The 21402-nt window shown below is 34.9% G+C and overlaps 2 protein-coding genes across 2 annotated transcripts; both read right to left on the bottom strand.

The window, feature by feature from the left end:
* Positions 1-2125: 2125 nt before the first annotated feature.
* On the bottom strand, positions 2126-7442 carry LOC130808213 (glutamate receptor 3.6-like). Its single transcript, XM_057673685.1, has 6 exons — positions 7059-7442; positions 5099-6441; positions 4734-5011; positions 4616-4647; positions 3423-3829; positions 2126-2609 (listed from the first exon to the last, which is right to left on the bottom strand). Exons 1-6 carry the CDS (start codon positions 7336-7338, stop codon positions 2256-2258), a joined length of 2694 nt encoding a protein of 897 aa, XP_057529668.1. The 5' UTR covers positions 7339-7442; the 3' UTR covers positions 2126-2255.
* Positions 7443-13020: 5578 nt separating this feature from the next.
* On the bottom strand, positions 13021-17944 carry LOC130807649 (glutamate receptor 3.6-like). Its single transcript, XM_057672943.1, has 7 exons — positions 17712-17944; positions 17068-17366; positions 15275-16626; positions 14909-15186; positions 14791-14822; positions 14099-14505; positions 13021-13642 (listed from the first exon to the last, which is right to left on the bottom strand). Exons 2-7 carry the CDS (start codon positions 17333-17335, stop codon positions 13127-13129), a joined length of 2853 nt encoding a protein of 950 aa, XP_057528926.1. The 5' UTR covers positions 17336-17366; positions 17712-17944; the 3' UTR covers positions 13021-13126.
* Between the last annotated feature and the right edge of the window lie 3458 nt (positions 17945-21402).

Below are 21402 nucleotides of genomic sequence, written 5' to 3'. Positions count from 1 at the left end.
CAGATTTCCTCTTCCTAGACCATTTTATAATTTGTTGGCCCTACTATCAACCAGTTAAAATTATCAAATAATTTTTTACTTTTCTTTTCTTGTTTGTACCATCTGGAGTACAAAGTTGTATTTCTTTTGTTAAAACAGCTGCTACAATTTCTTTATTTTATATTGGTCTGTGATGTTATAATATGTGCATATTTGGATTGCATTCCATGGTGCTTGCCTTTATTTACTGTTTCTGATCTTCTTCAATGGCAATATCTATATGGTTTGCGCTGTGAATTGATTATCCCACTTCTTTTTTATTGATGACAAAAGGGGGAAGAAGTATGCACAAACTTAAGAGAAGTTGTGAATACTACAGTTTCCACATCTTGATTGATTTATATTGCTCTGATAATGGAAGTTATATTGCTCTGGTAATAGAAGTTATTTGATGAACTGTTGCTCTGATGACTCTGATGATGAACTGTTCTAATAATTGTTTTGAATGTTCTGTTGATAGGAGTATAAGATATATGCTCTGACTATATGATTAATTGTTCTGATTTCAAAGTTATTACATTTGAAATACTTAGTGATTTATGTTAACTATTTTTGGAAACTATTTAAAAACATATATTTTATATTGTGTTTTTATATACTATATGGAGTAAACTGTGTTGCTATGATTGCTTGGTAAATTATATTGTAACGAGTTAATTTACTAAGTTATGTAGAGTTGTTTTAATCTCTGACATGCTCTATAATATTGATTTTACTCTAATTTTATTTTAAGTTTGTTTAAAAGTTTGTCATCATCAAAAAGAGGGAATTTTGTTGGACCTCTTGAGTTTTGATGATGACTACACTTTATTTAAACAAATATGTTTTTAGAGATTGTGTGCAGGTCGATATCCGGTCGTGATTATGATCGTTGATAGTACCTATGACTTGGTTCATGGAAATGTACGTGTCAAAAGGATCCGAAAGATGTTAGAAGAAGTATATCGCTTGGGATGTAAAATGGAGACAGCAGGTCTACTGTTCCCAAGTTGGATGTTCTAACAAAACTGAAAATTAGAGACAGCGCACTGTTCCTGAGCTGAAGTCAGCGTATGTTAACTGGAAATTCTGGTTATTTATTTTTAATTATTATTTTTAGTTAATGTATTAAATAAAGTTGATTTGTTGCATTAATAAATTATTAAAGTTAATTGGCAAAATATTTTCTAAAATATTAACGTGTGATTTTCTAAATATAAGCCTTTATTTTAGGATCTATATTTAGTGAATATTGGATTTACTAAATATAGGAACAGCAGCTGAGTCTTAGCTATTTTTAGCTAAAGGTAACCGTCCCTATTATTAGCTAAAGGCAACCGTATCTAAATTTAGCTAAAGTAAACCGTGGTTATTATTGGAAAAGGGAACTGCAACTAATTTTAGTATATGGGAACTGCTGCTAAAGGGAACAGTATCTATTATTAGTATCTGGGAACAGCGGTTATTATTAAATAACCGTGGGCTTGAATTTGTCAAGTTTAATACCTATTTTAGAGACTAACCGTAGATGACCTTGGATATTAAAATCCACATTATTCCCATGATTATTTTAAATAAGGAATAATGGTTGGAATATTCCTTTTTATTAGGGATTTTAGCTCTATAAATAGTGGACTCGGTTATTCTTCAAAACTTGCCTTAGTATGAGCCATTAAATCATACGTAATATCGGGTGAATTTTTACAAGAAAATTTTGTTTTAAAAAATGTCAATTAATTTATAATATTTTCTTGTGCAACTTATTGATTTTATTTTTAGAGAATTTTTATCCTTTTTGTAAGGGATTTTGAGTGATATTTGTAATTAGACTTGGGTGAGTCTAAGGGGGAAATAGATAGCTTTTAGTGAAGCTAGTGTGGAGTTTAGCTTTTAGTGAAGCTAAGTTTGTTGCTTTGAGTAAAGCAATTTGAGAGAGAAGTTGGCCTAGTTGATGCGCTTCGAATGAAGTAAGATGTTTAATGTAATTGTAACGAGTTGCCTTAAAAATAGTGGAGAATTTAGAAATCCCGAGGGGTCGTGGTTTTTCCTTCTTTAGAAGGTTTCCACGTAAAAATCGTTTGTCTCTTTTAATTATTTTGCTCTAAGTTTAAGCTTTATTTATTTTAATTCAATTCCGCAAAAACAGGGCAAAAACGCTTAAACTAGTAACAAAAACAATTCACCCCCTCTTGTTGCTGTTCCCGTTCCTAATTGAGTCTACAGCCTTCAAAACCGTTTCATGATTCAGCTTCCTTCTCATTGAAGAACACAAAAAACCTCTTGAGGCGGCTCTTGGGCGGTGGTGTTTGGTAGCCGAATTCATCCTGAATGGGTGGCCGATGGTGCAAGAATTTCTTCACCAAACGTCCAAAATATATGATGAAAGCAAAGAAACAAACTAAACCACAAACGAAGAAGAGACCCCAGAAACTATCAAGCTCCAGCCTGTTTACTGTAAGCTTGGTATCCTGTGACCTGCAAGCACTTTTTGTGAGCCACTTATCATGGATTCTCTGCAAGTCGCCTCCCTCCGACAGTTTTAATATGGCTGTCGACATGTCTATAGCCAATTGAGAGTCTTGAGGAAATGCCTAAAGGGAACAAAGAGAAAAGAATTCATTGTTAAGCCAAGTGACTAAGCACATTTCGGAACCTGTTGAGCAGTAGTTCCCAACCACCAAATTAAACCTGGCAAAACTAACTCGAACCTGATCACCTAAAACTAAATTAACAGATTATGACTTGAATCGAAGCTAGCACGACTTGAACTAAGCATGTTCTAAATGTTGATTAAAGCATTGTATAATATTAAGGAAAATTTACCTTAAATAATTCAATTTTTTATTGATTTTTCTACAATAATTTTAACTTTTGGTTAACAATCAATAATCCGAATTTTAGGGTTAATTATCCAAGAACATTGTTGGGCATATGATGAACAGTTTTTGCAGGTTAATTACCACACAATAAAAAAGAAAAATAAAACAAAAAGTCAAAAATATTAAAAATTAAAAGTCAAATCAAAAAATAAACTTACTTGATTCCTTTTCTTTTTTTTTTTTTCATTTTTCAATATTTTTATAAATTAATTTTGTATTTATTTTTTTATACAACATAACTTATTGTGTAGGTAAAAGGTTACTTTGGTGTACTCTTAGCAAGCATCCCTTGTAATTGGTATTATTCATAGTTAATTAAAAATTGGGATAATTATAGAGAAATCAGTAAAAGGTTGGATTATTCTAGATAATTTTTCCTAATATTAATCATTTTTTTAGACATTAAATTAACTTGAACCCAATCTGATCGAAATAAACTCTTTGTCAATGCTATTTAGAAGAAATGAGCATTTTTAAGCAGCAGATATCATTAACATATTTGGTTGTGATTGGATAGATACTTACAAATCCCCTTCCATTTTTAGTGAATGTTTGACCTCTGATAGTGAATTCACAATTCCTTGAGAGAAAATTTTCTATTCGTGACATATCATCAACTATGGCAGCAACCCCTCCATTCTTAGGGCCCTTTCTAAGAGCTTCTTTATACTCGTCTTCATTATTAAGAGGAATAAGTTGAGACTTGGGAAACTTCAACTCCTCATGCAAATAATTCTCAGAAAATGAACCTTTTTGATATCCTATTGGACTTTTGCTTCCCATTAAGCTATGAATACCTTTGATAGGGGAATAAATCTGATGCAATGTGAATACAGAGCTCAAACTTGCAGTGTAACTCGATGTGATAATTAGGACTACAAACAGCCATATGAATAGAACAAATCGACCCAACAAAGTTAGAGGCGTCTCCCCTGCATTCCAACAAGGTTTCATTACCCCAATGCCATTAAGTGGATCTTACCTTAGGTTGGGGTTTGTGTAACACCCCGGCCTAACAGACCGCTGATGACTATTCATGAAGACTATAGACTGAAAGCACAGACTAACACAAGTCTTTTCAGCACACTTTGGCCTCACTCGTGCGCACCCGAGAAAACTTCCCAAGAGGTCGCCCATCCTAAAATTACTCTCCACCAAGCATGCTTAACTGTGGAGTTCTTAGCAAATGGACTCCCATGAAAAGAAGATGCATCTTATTGATATGCATAGTCTATCAATCCTTTTTAAAACTAAATCTGGAGTATCACAGTTTGAAAGTATCGGATGTACGCAATCTTACCCTTGTTAATAATAAAACTAACAAAGAGGTTGAGTCCGATTCACCCTTAGAACTTGGTAACAAACGTCATGTGGAGCTTCACATAAATATAAAGAGCACATGATTTAATGAGTCATTTTACTTTAGTCCATTATAATACGAAACCAAAGAACTATAGATTTTTGCCCTTATTGAAAATGCATAAACTCTAGTAACTTTGTATCTTCATGAAGTCAATACTAAAAGACTTAACTCACAAATTGTAGATATGACAAATAACTGATTGGGCACCATATCCTCTCCAATTCATGTGGAGATGGGTATGATTTAGGAGGGTAACGGATAGGTAGTAATAGGAAAAGGGTTACAAGTCATGGGTAATGGATAGCCGCCCATTAATTTGATCATCCAAAACAAATAAACATAACTTTTTACTTACTATGAGAACCAAACCAAGTTGAAAAGCTGAACCTGCATTTGAAAGTATAATAGCAGATGGCTTTAGTTAGTCACATGAAAGAACTAAGACAAGAAAGATGTATATATTTAATACTTACCATAACACTGTTTTAAATTGTCGTAGGGGAGGGCCACGGAATTCATCATTGAATCGATGCTCCAATATCCATATGACACCTCCGAAAATGATGATAGATACACAAGTCACACACCACATTTTTGGAGTTAGCGGCCACAAGAACGCCCACGCATCTGAATCCATGGTCTTAACAGGTGCTACAACAACAAGACCCGACTCAATAAATGGCTGCGTAAAATCTACTATTTTAGCTCTTTTGGACGTAATTACTATATCACCAACCACGGCATCATATACCTGTCACAATATTTAATGGGTTGTAAAGAACCATTACATTTTGTATGTTGGTTCAAAATCGCAAGAAACTAAACGTTATGTGCTTACTCCTTGAGATAGTAGATCGACAAGCTCATCCATGTTCGGGTTACTTTTTCCATCCCCAAACGGTATTAAGGTATACGCAACACCATATGGTAGCAAACTTAAAGCAGCAGTAAACACATCAATGCTGTATCCTGAGAATGAGTGTGTTTTAGTTGAATATGAAGCAAATTCAAGGTAGGTAATACGGTGTGGAACTCCAATTTTCAGGACCTTTCCGTTGCTTGGATAAACCCATCCGCGAGGCTTATCTGTGGTTTGGCCTGGCCAAATTACACTTGACAGTTGCTGATTTACGCCTGGTATAGAGGGTACAACCTCTGGCGGTTTTTTTGATAGACCAGAAAAGTTAGACCAGTATCCGATTATATTATGACCTGTTCCGACCACATTAATGATTTCAAAAGCTGGGTTGATTAAGTTCCTGTCTTGATCAAACTGAATATGGCCTGTCAACCCTGTGATATTGACTTCATATATTTTGGACAATAGCTCTTCTCCCCCATCAAAAATCTTCATTGAATCAAGGTATAAGTTTCTATTCTGATTTTGATGATTTTCGGGTGAATATTTTGAGAATGATATGTTCCCCCCTTGAGCGAAGTATGCATTCAATGCATAAGCGAGAATCCAAACAGAATCATAGGCGTAAAGACCATATGTATTCAATCCAAACAAGGTATTCTCATGCTCTTTTCTGACTAAGTTGCTCCATTGAGCTGTGAAGTTTAACTTGAGATTTGAATTTGGCGTGTGCACACGAAAGGTAAGTAACCCTTGAACATCACTTTGTGATTCGGAAGGAAGAGGAGAATCAGTGTCTATAACATCAGTTAGCCAACTCGTAGCAATCCAAACAAAACCTTCATCGATTATCTGAAGAGAACGAGCCACTTCAAGAACCTTAAGACCATAACTCTGATAAGTATGAAGAACAAAAATCCTAGATTCTTGCAAGATAACCTGAAACAACAGTCTCTTAATCTCATCACGGCTTAAGCCAAGGCTCATAGGCGCTTTATAGCTTATCCTACAACTATTTTTGGCTAAACTATCATCTAAAGATGCAATTCCGTTTCTTCCATAATCATCATCAATGTATATGGCGGTTACTTCCCGCCATCCATAGTAGTTGATGAGATCCGCAACAGCGTCCATTTGGTAAAGATCATTCCGAGTTGTCTGGACAATAAAAGGATACTCGATCAAAGATAAAGATGGGTCTGTGGCTGCAAAGGACAGTATAGGGACTTTGAGTCCCTCTGCTACGGGAGAAACTACATGAGCTACGACAGATGATTGTGGACCTATTATTGCAACTATGTCTTCCTCCATTAATGATATTGCTGAAAAATGCAGTATAAGTTTACAAGTAAATTGGTATCTGACCTCACATAAATGTACTTGGGTATAATAAATATAGATATTAACGATTTAATTAGTACATTTGGGCGTGTGAAAGTGTACTTGGGTGCAAATAAAAAAGCCGAGGAAGTATAAATTACCAACAACTAGATTGTACTTTTGCTATCAAAATAAGGTTGTAGTCAGTACAGTTAGCAACTGCAGAGTATGGATTACACCAAAAAGTCAAAAATAGAAACCTACTGAACTTTATATTTATCCATTACCTAAGTGAGGGTTTGGATTAAGGCCACATGACCCTCGTTAGTGATAACAAACAGATTGTTTTTAATTGAACTTTGATAGCATATTAAGTGGCTTGCACCTAAGTGAAGTTTAGAGGGTGGGATGTAAGCAACCTAACCCTTATTAGTAACAACATAGAGATTGTTTCTAATTGACTCTTGCCAGTAGTAGTAAATATTATCTATAACTTTACATAAATAAAAAGCGCACATAATTCAATAAGACAAGTTAAATATACTCTATTAGAATTAGAATTCGAAAACAAATAACTATAAATACAAGAGTAAAACCAAGACAAAGATAAGGGTCTTACTTTGAGCAACGCCAAGGAAACCATTCTGACAGTTATCCAGCATTGAGATATTGAGTTGGGTTCCATGAAGAACATTTGAGGAAGAATTTACATCATCTATTGCAGCTTGAATTGCAACTTTTGCAACTTTTCCAATAGTGGAATTCAAGGAAAAGAGTGCACCAATGTTCACAACCCTAGGCCTAGTTAAAGAATTTGTACCAACCCCAACTGCAAAAACTAACCATTTCTCTAAAACAAATACCAGTGACAAGAACAGCCATAAAACCCTTAAAATCATGGTGGGTTAGCACAAAATTTGAGACCTTAATACACTTGTTTTCATGATTATAACCATAATCTCATTTTAAACCAAGGAAAGTTAAAGAAAATCTTGTATTTTTGTCAACTTTAAACTTTATAATTTGTTATAGTAAAATCCCAAACAAGCAAAGCAGATTCTAAACATGTGACAACAAACATCAAGGAGAAGAAAGGTATAGAGAAAATGAAAGGTTTGAACATTAGAAAAAGAAAGGAGCGATTTTGTAAGTACCATGTTGACTAAAGGTAACTTTTAGGGGGCAAAAATAAAAGAACAAAGCAACTTACATTGTATAAATAAACTTTTTTTGAACACCAAATTTGCAGCTTCCTAGATTGACTAATGATTGAAAAGAAATAGAAAATTCTAACCGATCACTGTAATTTATTAATCATTATAAAAGTCAACAATATACTAATAAAATATGCAAAACGCAAAAGGATAAATTACAATTTGAAAGTCACCCTATTAAATTCTTTCACATGGGTGTAATTTGCCAAGTTAGCAAATAACGGTTATTAACTTAGAAATGCTCAAAAGAAAAAGTGTGAGAATAATGATTGTATTTCCGCTTTTACATGATATATAAGAGTTTTGCATAAAAATTAAGAAATTAATATAATTAAGGAAAAAATAGAAAAGTAAATAAATATTTACATAATTAGCTTTTTTGCAAAATTATTAGTATAATTAGTAATATAAAATGGATAAATAAAAGAAAATGTAGAGAAGTATAATGGAAAAGAACAAGTGACCGAGTGGATAATGAACTTTAACATTGTTTATGCAACAGAATATTTGTTGCCACTACAAGTTGCAACTGTATGATTTCAGATGGTTGCATCATTGTTTGGTTAGAGACCATTGGAGTGTCCAAATTATACAAAATTACTATAATTCTATCATTATTTATTAGAACAGTAGACATTATATGTAGAATTCACAGGGATATTATATGCCATATAAGCATGTGCAAATTGTAGAGGTTTTTTTTTTTCGTCTCATTAAATTTTTCACATTTTTATTTTTAGTTATAAGTGGCATTTTTTTTTTAATTCTCGTCTGTACCTTTAATTTACATTTGTATCTCACTTACACCCTTCTCTTTGTCATTTTTCCTTGGGGTAAATGATGGATATATTTAAGATCTATGAGTAATTTATTCAAAAGTATAGGATTCGGCTTTTTTTATTAGGTTATAACTAGGGATGGTCATGGGGCGGGTCTAGAGCGGGTCTGGCCAGACCCGGACTCAGACCCTTTTATTTTTTTTTTTGGATCCAGACCCGGATCCGGACTCTAAGGGTCCAAAATTTTCAGACCCAGACCCGGACCCTACGGATCTGACAGGGTTTAGGGTCCTTAATGGGTCTTATACAAAGCCTCTTTGATTTGTCAAAATTGAACCTTTTTCGAGTCTTTTTATATTTTTGTAAACAACTTATTATCGTATTACAAACACTTGTCACAGAAAGTTATCAATCGATACACCAATTTAACAATTCATTTCAGTACCCAGAAACAAGTCCATAATTAGTATCACACTCCGTAAACTTCCAAAACCATTAGGATTAAACAATAAACATCATAATTGAAACTTTAACTCAATGCGCAATCAAATTATTTCAGTACCTAAAAACAAACCAAAATTAGAATATTGCCGCCTCCATAATTTCCAAAACCATTAGAATTAAACAATAAACACTGTAATTAAACTTTAATCTCGGCGAGCAATCAAAGTATTATACATGTACAACAAATGTGCAAATATCATCAAAATTTTAACAAAAATAAAAATAAAAAAAATAAAAATAAAAATAAAATTTAAAAGTTTAGGGTCCGGGTCTTCACCTTAGGACCCGAACCCTGACCCGTCAAAATTTTTTTGGATCCAGACCCGGACCCGGATCCGATGGGTCTAAAAAATTAAGACCCAGACCCTTAAAAAAGGGGCGGGTCCAGGGCGGGTCCAACAGGGTCCTGGACCCATGACCATCTTTAGTTATAACACCAACTTCAAAAAAGGTTACACAGCGCGCGTTTTTTTTGTTAGTTGTTTTTTTAGTAATTATGAGTCGGTACATTTGAAACACATCTTTTATAAAGACGGTCTCAAGTAAGAATTTGTGTTAAAAAGTAGACATAAAGAAAAGATTTTGAATTCCATACATCACAGATATTTGAAATAAAACTGTTTATGTTAGTTTTATCATGTGCAAAGAAGATCAAAAACTGCAACGTTAGAAAAGGATGAATATGAATACAAAGACTCCCAACTTGATCTTTCTTTCGGTAATGAAATACAGAAGTGCAAAAGACACTCAAAATACCTGGATATAAGGTGTAATCGGGGACAACTGTTAGTATGCTAAAAGTACAAATGATCCTTTCGTTGATGAGACCTCAAATCCTGCAATACAACGTTAGCCTTGCCCTGGGTGGTTTTCCCGAAAACCCCTCCGACGCTCAAGTCACATCGGAAAACCGAAAGTAATGAATATATGATAATTAATGAATACAAGATTAACGAATTTTAGGATGAGTTCAGATCAATTGAAGGAATATTTGGTTAAGTATAGATTGTATGTAGAAGGGCGAATATTTTGTGGAGTAACAGTAGTAATATAAAAGCTTCTGCCGTAAATGAGATATGCAACAAGTATTTTTATAATGGTAGAATGGAGGTTAGATGGTGAATCAATGTGGGAATCATGGGCATCATAAGTGATAGTGGTTGGTTATGGTGAGTAGTTTGTGGTTATATTTAGGTGGTTAGTGAACCAAGGTGGGTGGTTTATGGTTTGACTAATTTAATTATGGGTTTATTTATTTGACCCCATAACATTAGCTCCATGCATGAAGAGTGATAGAGAAGGGAATTTAATGTAGCGAGACATCAGTCTTTATGCAGAAAACAAACATACATGTGATGTGAACCAATTAAACGTTCGGAAGAAACCACAAAATTAGGTCCGAATAAAATAAACTTCAAAATCTTGCCTCGGTGGGCCAATGCTTGGTGGAAGCCCCATGAATTATAAATGTTTGGCCTTTTGGCCACTTTTGATGATTAGGCTTTAGAGCCTGATATGATGCTTTGGCATTTGAGCTTGATATGATGATGCCCAACAGTCAATGACGTAGGACTTAGATAAAGAGTCATACTAGGTGAAGCCTTCGAAAGCATTGATGAATATTTAGATCGAACATAAGTTTGTATTTAATGAATATTTGGATCGGACATAGGTCTGCATTGCCCAACCGTCAATCACCAGGGACTTAGATAAGGAATCATATTAGGTGAATCCTTCAAAAGAATTGATGAATATTTTGATCAGACATAGGTCCGCTTTGTCCAACCGTCAATCACTCAGGACTTAGATAAGGAATCATACTAGGTGAATCCTTCGAAAACATTGATGAATATACTGATCGGACATAGGTCCGCTTAATAAGTGATTGAGTTATCAAGCTAAGTGATACTCACTATGATTACTTTGACAAATAACACCCAAAATCACTTGGTTTGGGGCTTAATAAGAGTCTGAGCTATCAAGAAAGGTGACATTAGCTAGGATCCCATTTCAAACTAGGTGCAAGTTTGATAATTAAGATAAATACTCATAAAATATAGCCCAAAATCAATCATATTGGGACTTCAATAATAAAACGACTTTCAAACTAGGTGAAAACTTAGATGATTCCATAATATGACAAATAACGCCCATATTTCAAGACTTTAATAATAATTTGACTTTTAAACCAGGTAAGAGCTCAAATAATTCCATAATATAACAAATAACGCCCACGTGTTGGGACATCAATAATAATATGACTTTCAAACTAGGTAAAAGCTCAGATGACTTTATGCATTCATCATTGAAAATCACATAGAAGTAAGACTCAATATAATAAGAATAATAATGTTGAAGTATTGAATTTCCATGCAAAAATAATATAATATTCTTCCAAATATGTGTCGATATCATACTTTATCACTTTTCGCATTGACCCATGAATACAACAAATATAAATTAGCCAATATACGTTGATAAATAAAAGCAAGAATATCCTTATGATCCTCATCAGATTAATACAATATATTCTTCACTTGGCAATACTAATCAAAGATTTGCATTCTTTATGTAGCAATTCATTAGAAGGCGACGGTGATATTTTGCTCCATGTATCGATTCACCTGAGATTGTTCTTTCACGGGTGGATGGTTTGAACCACAGTCAGAACATATCCGGATCCAGCCAATACAATTAATATAGGTAGTTTTCAGGGGATTTGATGTAGATAGTTTGAACCACTATCAGATCGTACCCGGATCCAACCAATACACTCACTATAGGTAGTTTTCCGGGGATCCAATGTAAATAGTTTGAACCACTGTCAGATCGTACCCGGATCCGGCCAATACATTGAACTGGGCAATATGTGGACTAATTTTTTTAGATCAAAACCACTTAGTTGAAGCTAGTTTGGAAACTTTCTACGGGTCAGTTAATCCTTTAGATAGTGCATCAAACCAAACTTCAACATTGAGACTGAAGTTTTTAGTCAGTTGAAGTTTGTTTGAAAACGTTCTACGAATCTAATAGCCCCTTTAAGAAGGTGCATCAAACCGAACTCCAGTATTGAGACTGATTTTTTTTAACTGCGGTGGCAATCATTGAGGGATTCGATCGACATATTCTTGAATTCCGCCATAAATGTATGGTTTGAGGTTGACGAAATAAAACCTTATGAAAGATACAATTGAATGCAGAGATTTTTTGAAGACTGGAGAGAGAGAAGACGCTTTGGTTGCTTACTTCCTGAGTATTTTGTTGGGTTTTTCAGAGGAAGGCATATTGGGATTTGCCATTAATAATTATTTACCCACTGACACGGTAAGGAACTATGCATATAATAATCATACCCAAAGATTATTAGTATGTACTATTAACCCAACTTATAACTAAATTTGAATTAAAAATAACAGGCTATATGATTATTTACTTCAATTTATTCGAGCTAAGCTTTTAACAACCAAATTAATACCGCTTTTCCTCCTACATAAATATGAGTAAATTGATCGTTTTTTTTTTAGAAGTCACGACTTCTACGTTTGTCTCCCCACAGACGGCGTCAAACTGTTTCGGTAATGAAACGAGAAAGTGCAAAAGACACTCAAAATACCTGGATATAAGGTGTAATCGGGGACAACTGTTAGTTCGCTGAAAGTGCTAATGATCCTTCCGCTAATGAGACCTCAAATCTTGCAATACAACGTTAGCCTTGCCCGGGGTGGTTTCCCGGAAAACCCTTCCGACGCTCAAGTCTCATCGGGAAACCGAAAGTAATGAATATATGATAATTAATGAATACAAGATTAACGGATTGTAGGATGAGTTCATATCAATTAAAGGAATATTTGGTTAAGTATAGATTGTATGTAGGAGGGCGAATAATTTTGTGGAGTAACGGGAGTAATATAAAAGCTTCTGCCGTAAATGAGACATGAAATAAGTATTTATAATGGTAGAATGGAGGTTAGATGATGAATTAATATGGGAATCATGGGCATCATAGTAGATAGTGATTGGTTATGGTGAGTTGTGGGTGGTTATATTTAGGTGGTTAGTGAACCAAGATGGGTAGTTTATAATGTGACTAATTAAATTATGGGTTTATTTATTTGATCCTGTAAGAATCTTCATATTTCCCAACATATATATATAAATATGAAGTGTATGCAAATATTTACTCAAGGTATCTATACTTCACTGCTCACACCATTAGTTTGAGCAGGAGAAAATTCCATATGAATGGTCCTAGGACGACTCATTGACAAATCCAAAACGCTTCTATTCGATACATATCCCGGAGTACTTCCCCTGCTTGATCCCTTCTCCATTTGCCGTTTCTTGGATCGCTTCTTGATTTCTTCTTCTTTCTCGTCAACAAATGATAGAAATGTTTGAACGCGAGAAGACTTTGATTTTGGCTGATCACTCAAAATTTCTTCCTCGGGAGTGTAATGCCGTGTATACTGCTTCACAATGAGGGCGAAATACACTATCAGAGCAAGGAAGCAGGCTATGCCACAGACAAGGAAGAGACCCCAAAAGCTCTTTAATTCAAGTCTGTCTACTTCAAACTTTGTGTCCTGTGAGCTGCAAGCTTTTCTGCTTAGCCATTTTGCATAGATCCTTTGTAGGTCGCCGTTCTCTGATAGCTTTAGAATCGCTGTTGACAAGTCAACCGCCAAGGGAGAGTCTCGAGGAAATGCCTGGTGCAAATAGTATAAAGTTAGATTGATAACTCTTAACACATATTGGGAGTGAATCTAGAACTTAAAAGGTGTTCAAAACAGACCCGATGACTTGATATTTAGTCGACCTTATAACCGAACTAGACTTGACTCGACTTCAAAATGAACTTAAAAATATATAAAAATCAATGTAGACACAAGATCCAAAACACCTGACCCGAAATCGACCTGATGACCCGAAGGAACACAAGTAGAGCTTGAGTAATCTGAATCGGTTGAAATACTAGTGACTCGAGATAATAATCATGTAGAGAAAGAGGATTCGGGTTGGTATAATTGTGACAGCAGTGTATATTTATTCACCATATTGCTCTATGCTCTAGAGCATAGACAGGCTAATCCAAATTGTTATATTAAAAGCACTAGCATTGAAGAATTATCAATATGTTAATGGTCTAATGGAAATAGACTTACAAATCCCCAACCATTTTTGGTGAACTCTGGACCAACAATGGTGAAATCACATCTCGAAGAAAGGAAGAGCTCCATGTATGCCCGCTCATCAACAACTGCAGCAACCCCTCCATTTTTGGGACCCTTTTTGAGCGCTTCTGCATACGCATCCTCAGAGTTGAGGGGAACAAGTAGGGATTTAGGAACACCGAGCTGCTCATTCAAATATTTTGCAACATACGAACCATCTTGATATCCGATACGTTCTTTCCTTTCTATCAAACTATCAATCCCTTTGACAGGTGAAGTCAGTTGCTGCACTGTTAGCATGGAGGTCAGACTGGCAGTGTAACTCGAATTGATGATTAAAACCACAAACAACCATATAATTAGCACAAGACGGGCCAATGAACTCACAGTATTCTCTCCTGCACAAGATAAAAAAAGCACATCATTAGATGTCTTTATCATGTTGGAAAAATAACCCACGTGTAATCCTACACCGAACAATTAGAGAGAAGTTGACTAACATATAATCTTGATGGATTACTCCTAATACCGATTGGTTTTAGGATGGAACCTCATTAGGTTTATATACAGTCAACTCTCCTTTTATGCAGGTCTTGTTGTGTACAAGCCCGTTAACAAATTTATCATAAAATTCAGGTTCTCATGTCGTCAGTTATTAAAGGCATACGGATAATCTCACTTACTGTGAGCAAAGAACCAAGTTGAACAGCTGAACCTGTAATTAAAAGCACAATATCATGTTAAAACCTAACCAAAGCAAACATGAAACATAGGTAGGTTAGAGAAGTTAACAACACTTACCATAACATTGTTGCAACTTGCCTTCTGGGTGGACCGCGGAAGTCATCATTAAAACGATGCTCAAGAATCCAAACAATTACGCCCACGAAAATGAAAGATACACCGATAACACACCACATCATGGGAGTAAAAGGCCGTAAGAACGCCCAGGCATTGGATTCCTGGGTCTTAACAGGTGCCACAACAACTAGACCTGACTCAATATACGGTTGTGTAAAATCAGCATTCCTTGTTCGATCAGTCGTAATTGAAACATCACCAACAATGGCATCAAATACCTACATGAAATAAAGAAAATTAAGAACATAAAAGTATCCGATACTTTAGCTGCATAAAGTTGAAAACCATCAGGCATATTATACTTACTCCAGTACTAATTTTATCAACGAGCTCATTGATTTTTGGATTAATTTTCCCATTTCCATAGGGAATCAACTTATATGGAACACCATATGGAAGCGTGTTAACCGCAGCAGTGAATACATCGATGCAGAAACCCGAGAATGTATCTGTACTTGGTGAATATGAAATGATTTCATGATAATCAGAATGCCATGGAACGCCAATCCTGAGTTGATTTCCGTTATGGGGAAAAACCCATCCACGAGGCTTTTCTGACGTCCGCCCTGGCCAAATAACAGCTGATAGCTTTTTAATTGATCTCGACTGATTGGGCGACTTGGATAGCACAAACCCTGGTGGATTAAGTGATAATCCTGAACTGTTGGACCAGTATCCTATAGTATTATGCCCTGTACCGATGACATTGATAATATCAAAGGCGGGATTGATCAAATTTCTGTCCGAGTTATACTGAATATGGCCTGTTAAACCAGTCATATTGGCTTTCCATATTTGAGAGAGCAGGAGTTCTCCTCCATCAAATGTGTTCAGTGCATCAAGGTGCAAATTGTTGTCTTTCAAATGACTTAACACTAAATTATTAGAGAATGATATGTTTCCTCCTTGATTAAAGTAAGCATCTAAGGCATGAGCAAGGATCCAAACCGTGTCATAGGCAAAAAGACCGAAAGTGTTAAGTCCAAATGAACCGTTGACATTTTCTTTCCTAACCAAATCTCTCCATCGAGAGACGAAGTTTCTCTTTAGTTGTGAGTTGGGAGTGTGCACACGAAGGGTAAGTAGCCCTTGAACGCTAAGAAGTGCGCCTTGAGACAGAGGAGAATTGGTATCTATGACATCGCTAAGCCAATTTGTCGCAATCCAAACATACCCTATATCCAACATATGAAGAGATTGAGCAACCTGAAGGACCTCTAATCCATAGTTGTTGTAAGTATGAAGCACAAGGATCCTAGATTCTTGTAAGGCAACCTCGTACAAAACGTTCCTTATGTCCTCTCGGCTTAGTTGAGGGCTCATTCGAGCTTTATAACTTATTGTACATCGCTTCTCAGCCAACTTATCACCTAAATCAGCAATCCCATTCCTCCCATAATCATCATCGGTGTAAATGGCAGTTACTTCCCGCCATCCATAGTAGTCTACAATGTCGGCTATTGCTGCCATTTGGAAAAGGTCATTTTGGGTTGTCCTAACGAAGAAAGGATACTCGAGGGAGGAAAGAGTTGGGTCTGTGGCTGCAAAGGAGAGCAAAGGGACTTGGAGTCCTTTTGCAACTTGTGAAACTGCATGAACTATAACAGATGATTGAGGGCCTATTATGGCAACTACCCCACTCTCGATAATTGTCATTGCTGAAAGATATAAAGACACAACCAAATAAGACCAAATTAAAACCAAAATCACACTCCAAGAATTCAACAAAATAGCAAAAACACTAACAGCCCGTTTGGTTAGTGGTACTAAATGATGGTAATGGAATGATTTATAGTGTAAAAATTCATCAAAAGTTCTATATCATTCCCATGGTGATTGAAACTTTAATCACAAAGAAAGTTCTTTTTTTACAAATTTACATTACCACCTAATTTGACCTCTCCGAATGGTATTCATTGGAGTGAATTTTATGAAGAAAATGAGATGATTGAAGTAAGACAAGCATGCCCATCAAGGTAGCCAAGAGACTTTCAACTAAAATTATACTTGTTTTTCATTCTCATTACCACCGTTTATTACCACCTACCAAACAGGCTGCAAATGATTTCAAAGAAAGAATAGGGATTCGAGTTATTTACCATCAACAACTCCAAGAAATCCACTCCGGACACTATCCCGCATCGAAATGTTAAGCTTGGTTCCATGAAGAACTTCAGGTGAAGCATTTACATCATTCATGGCTGCTTGAATAGCAATCTTTGCAACCTTACCAATAGTGGAATTGAATGAGAGTATTGCTCCAATATTCACTATTTTAGGCCTTGTTGAAGCATTTGTATTTGATATTACATATTCCAATGTAAATAATCCAAACAACAAGAAGAATCCCAGTAACCTAAAACTCATTTTAGACTACCTAAAAAATCTTCCCACTTCCCTGCACAGTTTAAAAAAAACCCAGTTCTCATTTGCTGCAAACAAATAACAAGTTGCCAATTTCAGGGTGATTTACAGCAGAAAGCACATGGTTTAAGACAGTAAGTACCCAAAATACTGAACCAAAAACTAAAGTTCAAAAGTTCAAACTACTATGCAAAAGGAATAAACAATATCAAGCAAGCTTTTATTATATTAATTACTTTTAAAAGTCAGTCAGAAATATGTAATCTATTTCAAGCCACAACCTTTTTAAACAATAAATTATAAAAGAAGTTTATAATTAAGACATAAATCAAGCAACAGAAAACCCATAAATAGTTTTAAAGGGAAAAAAATGCAGAACCTCAAGAAAAAGGCACAAGTATTATCATTACTTGCAAGAAGACAAATTTGTAATGCCTTAGATCACAGGGATAAAGTTTTAACAAGTAAAGTAGATTCTAATTAAATTCATGGCATGAGTAGATATGGAAAGTAGAGGAAAAGAAAACAAAAAAGAAATGTGTGAAGGTGAAGAGAAAAATGGTAGAATTTATGTGAAGTTAAAGAATTGAAGACCATTAACACATGGTTTATGTATGTCCCACTTGAGATAGTGGATGTTTAAATCCAGAAAGGTATTGTTTGACAGAAGTTGAGTCCAAGTCTCATTAGGAATGATTAATTGTTCACATGTAGGTTGCCTGGTTCATTAGTCATTGCCTATTTACCTGTAGTTGCAAAGGAAATAGATTTGTTTTCAACAAATATAGAAAGAACATGAAATTGACCAAATTTCCAACTCTACGGTCACTAAATTTTATTTCTCATGATGCGGTCTTTGTAGCCTTAAACTGATTGTTGAAGCTAGAGACATGGGAGGTACTGAGCATGATTAATATTTTTAATCGCACAAGGCTTTAAATATTGAGCGCCTCAATATCAATAAATGTTTAAAGACATAAAGTTGTTTGAAAAATATCATAATGAAATTACACATTTTCCGCTGCCTCTGATTCGAGAGGATATAATGAAAAATTGAATATCAGAGATTTTGGGTTGAATAGTGAATTTGTATTAGTTTTCCATTAGCGTATACCAAATATAAACACTCTTAATAAGTTTAATTAGGAAAATAATCAAGTCCCCGTCAAGTTGCATCGTAGGATCTCGAACACTGAACTTGCTTATTGCTTCTTTAAAAGCTTTCGATCTAACTGCTTTTGTGAGATTGTCACCAACTTGATATTTTGACCTTACAAATGGCAAAGTGATAAATTTGCTATCTAGGTTCTACTTTATCAAATGTCGATCAACCTCAACATATTTAGTTCGATTGTGTTGGACTGATTTTTGTTTGTGAGATACTGATAGCCGCCATAGTATCAAGTAATAGTTGGCATGCTTCTATTGGTGAGAAATCAAGTTCATTCATCAATTTTTAGAGTTATATGACTTCAATAATCCCTTTGACGATTCCTCTTAACTTTGTGCTCGACAAGGGAACTACCTTCTTCTTCTTACTCTTTCAAATTACCATATTTCCTCCAACAAAGATGAAGTACCTTGAAAATAATTAATTTCCCTTCTAGTGTCCGGTCCAATCTACATTTGTTCATTTGATAAAGAATACCTCTACCACTAGTTCCCTTGAGTTATCTCAAGATTCTAATTATAGCTCCATGTAGAGGTGTTCATTTGATAAACAACACCGGACCGGTTGCATCCAGTCCATGCTTCGGGTTTGACTTATTCTTTATTCCAGGTTTCCTGTCTAGTCCGATCTAAGCCCAGAAAAATTCGGACTAGACTGGATATAAATAAAAGTAATTGTGAAGAGGAATAATATTTACGATTTTTATGTATATACTTATTTAAAGAGCTTTATATTTTTTATTTCTAACACAAAATAATTTTTAAACTCAAATATTATAATTTTATTATAATTAATTTGCTAAATTATTTTGAAATCTTTCATTTTTAATTTATTTTGGTATCAAAAATTGCTTCAGGTCTAATCGGTCTAAACCCGGACCGGACCGAATGGAACCGGTACGATCTCCTGTCTTAGCATATTCAAAATTCCGATCCTTCGGTCCAATAGGTTCTAGCCAGTCTGAGGTTTGGACCGGTGCACACCCCTACTTCCATGTGCTATGTTTGAAGATGATGCATGAATCTACTTTACACTCCCACATCATATGCAATGTAAGGTCTAGTGTGAGAGAGATGGATAAGCTTTCCAACCATCCTTTAAGAATCTGTTTGTTTGCCATAGGTACTTCTTCAATGTTTGGAGCTCATGATTAGCTACTATTAGGTGTTTCAATCGACTTAAAGTTAATCATAAATTTATGAACAAGGAGATTAAGAATGTATTTTCTCCTGCTAATAAAGATTCCTTGTTTAGATCTTAGAATCTCAATACAAAGGAAATATTTAAGGTTTTTAAGATATTTATCTCAAACTCTTTGAATAGCTTCCCCTTTAACTCATTTATTTCTTTAGCATCATCCTCTATAATGATCATATTATCTACATAGATAATCAGGCATGTGATTTAGTCATTTTATCTCTTCATATTCAATGTATGATCTGAATTGATGTGCTTTTAGCCAAAACTTTCTTATAGCCACAATAAACTTAACAAACCAAGCTTTGGGGATTGTTTCAAGCCATATAGAGTGACTTTTTAGTCGACACCCTTCTTTTGCTTCAGAGTATTGAAATAACTAGTTGGTGTTTCTATGTATACTTCTTCATCTCACCATAAAGAAAAGTATTTTTTACTGGAACTAATCTAATAGTCAATCCCTATTAGTTGCTACTAAGAAGAGTAATCAAATTGTTTTAATCTTTTCTATAAGAGAAAATAATTCTACATAATGTATCCCATAAGTTTTAGTATACCCCTTTTAAACCAATCAAGCCTTGTACCTTTTGATCATTCCATCAACACAATATTTAATCGAGAAGACACATATGCACCCAACAATTATCTTTTTTTGGAAAAAACACACTTCTTTAATGTTTCTTGAAATGCTGAAAATTTCTTCCCCTTGACTATTTTCCAAGTTTTGACTTTAAGAGCTTTATTAATGTTCTAGGTATTTTTAAGTAAAGGGAAAGTGTTGAATTTCGAAGCTTTCTGGGATATAATCTTCTCATTTTTTTCTTTTGTTCATTAGAAATATAGAAAGTTAGACTTCAAACTCGACCATATATGTGTGTGTGATCAAGTTCCAGTGAGAACCAAGCTTATATGAGAACCATGAAAACCAATCTACCTAATAAAAATGTGTTACGTTATATGGAAAACGTGTTTCTTTTGGGCAAAAAACTATTACTTTAAAAAAAAAAAAAAAAAAAAAAAAAAAACTAGCTACATTTTAGCAAAAACTTGTTCATCATCATTATCATAATCATCATACCTAGTGTAACCCGCTCATAAAAAACTATGATCAAGGTCTGCGGAAGGAAGGAAGGTTGTAAACCCATACCCCTGAAGGCGGATGCAGCCAAAGAGTCCATCAGCTCTAAAGAATGCTTAAAAGATAGGCTCCTGCTTGAAAACTCCTGATTGAAGTCAGAACCGCAAGCCCATAATTTACAAGACAAGCTTGACCCTTAGGCATAAAATTTAAAATAATGATAAAACATATAACTAAAATGCTAGGTAAAAAATGAGTAAAAGCATGATAAGACGAAGGCCAAGAACAGGAAAACAAATAAACGAGAGAGTTAGTAATCTAAGACATGAATAAGGTGTCTCCAACTACCTTTATCCTTAGTCAGGTCCTTAGAGATCGAGGTTTAATTTATGCAAGTCATTTTTTATTTGCTCTTCCCAAGTTCTTCTAGGTCTTCCTCTACTTCTCTTACCTTCCACTATGATACTTTTGATGCTCCTCACAGGGGCGTATAAAGTTTTCCTCTGTACATGACCAAACCATCTCAACCTATTTTCACGCATCTTTGAAGAAATAGGCGCAACTCCTAGTTTCTCCCTAAACTCTTGGTACTGAATTCTATCCATCATTGTGTGACCACTCATC

The sequence above is a fragment of the Amaranthus tricolor genome, chromosome 3 (genome assembly GCF_026212465.1).
Source record: "Amaranthus tricolor cultivar Red isolate AtriRed21 chromosome 3, ASM2621246v1, whole genome shotgun sequence".
NCBI lineage: Eukaryota > Viridiplantae > Streptophyta > Magnoliopsida > Caryophyllales > Amaranthaceae > Amaranthus > Amaranthus tricolor.
This window is presented reverse-complemented; position numbering and strand designations above follow the sequence as displayed.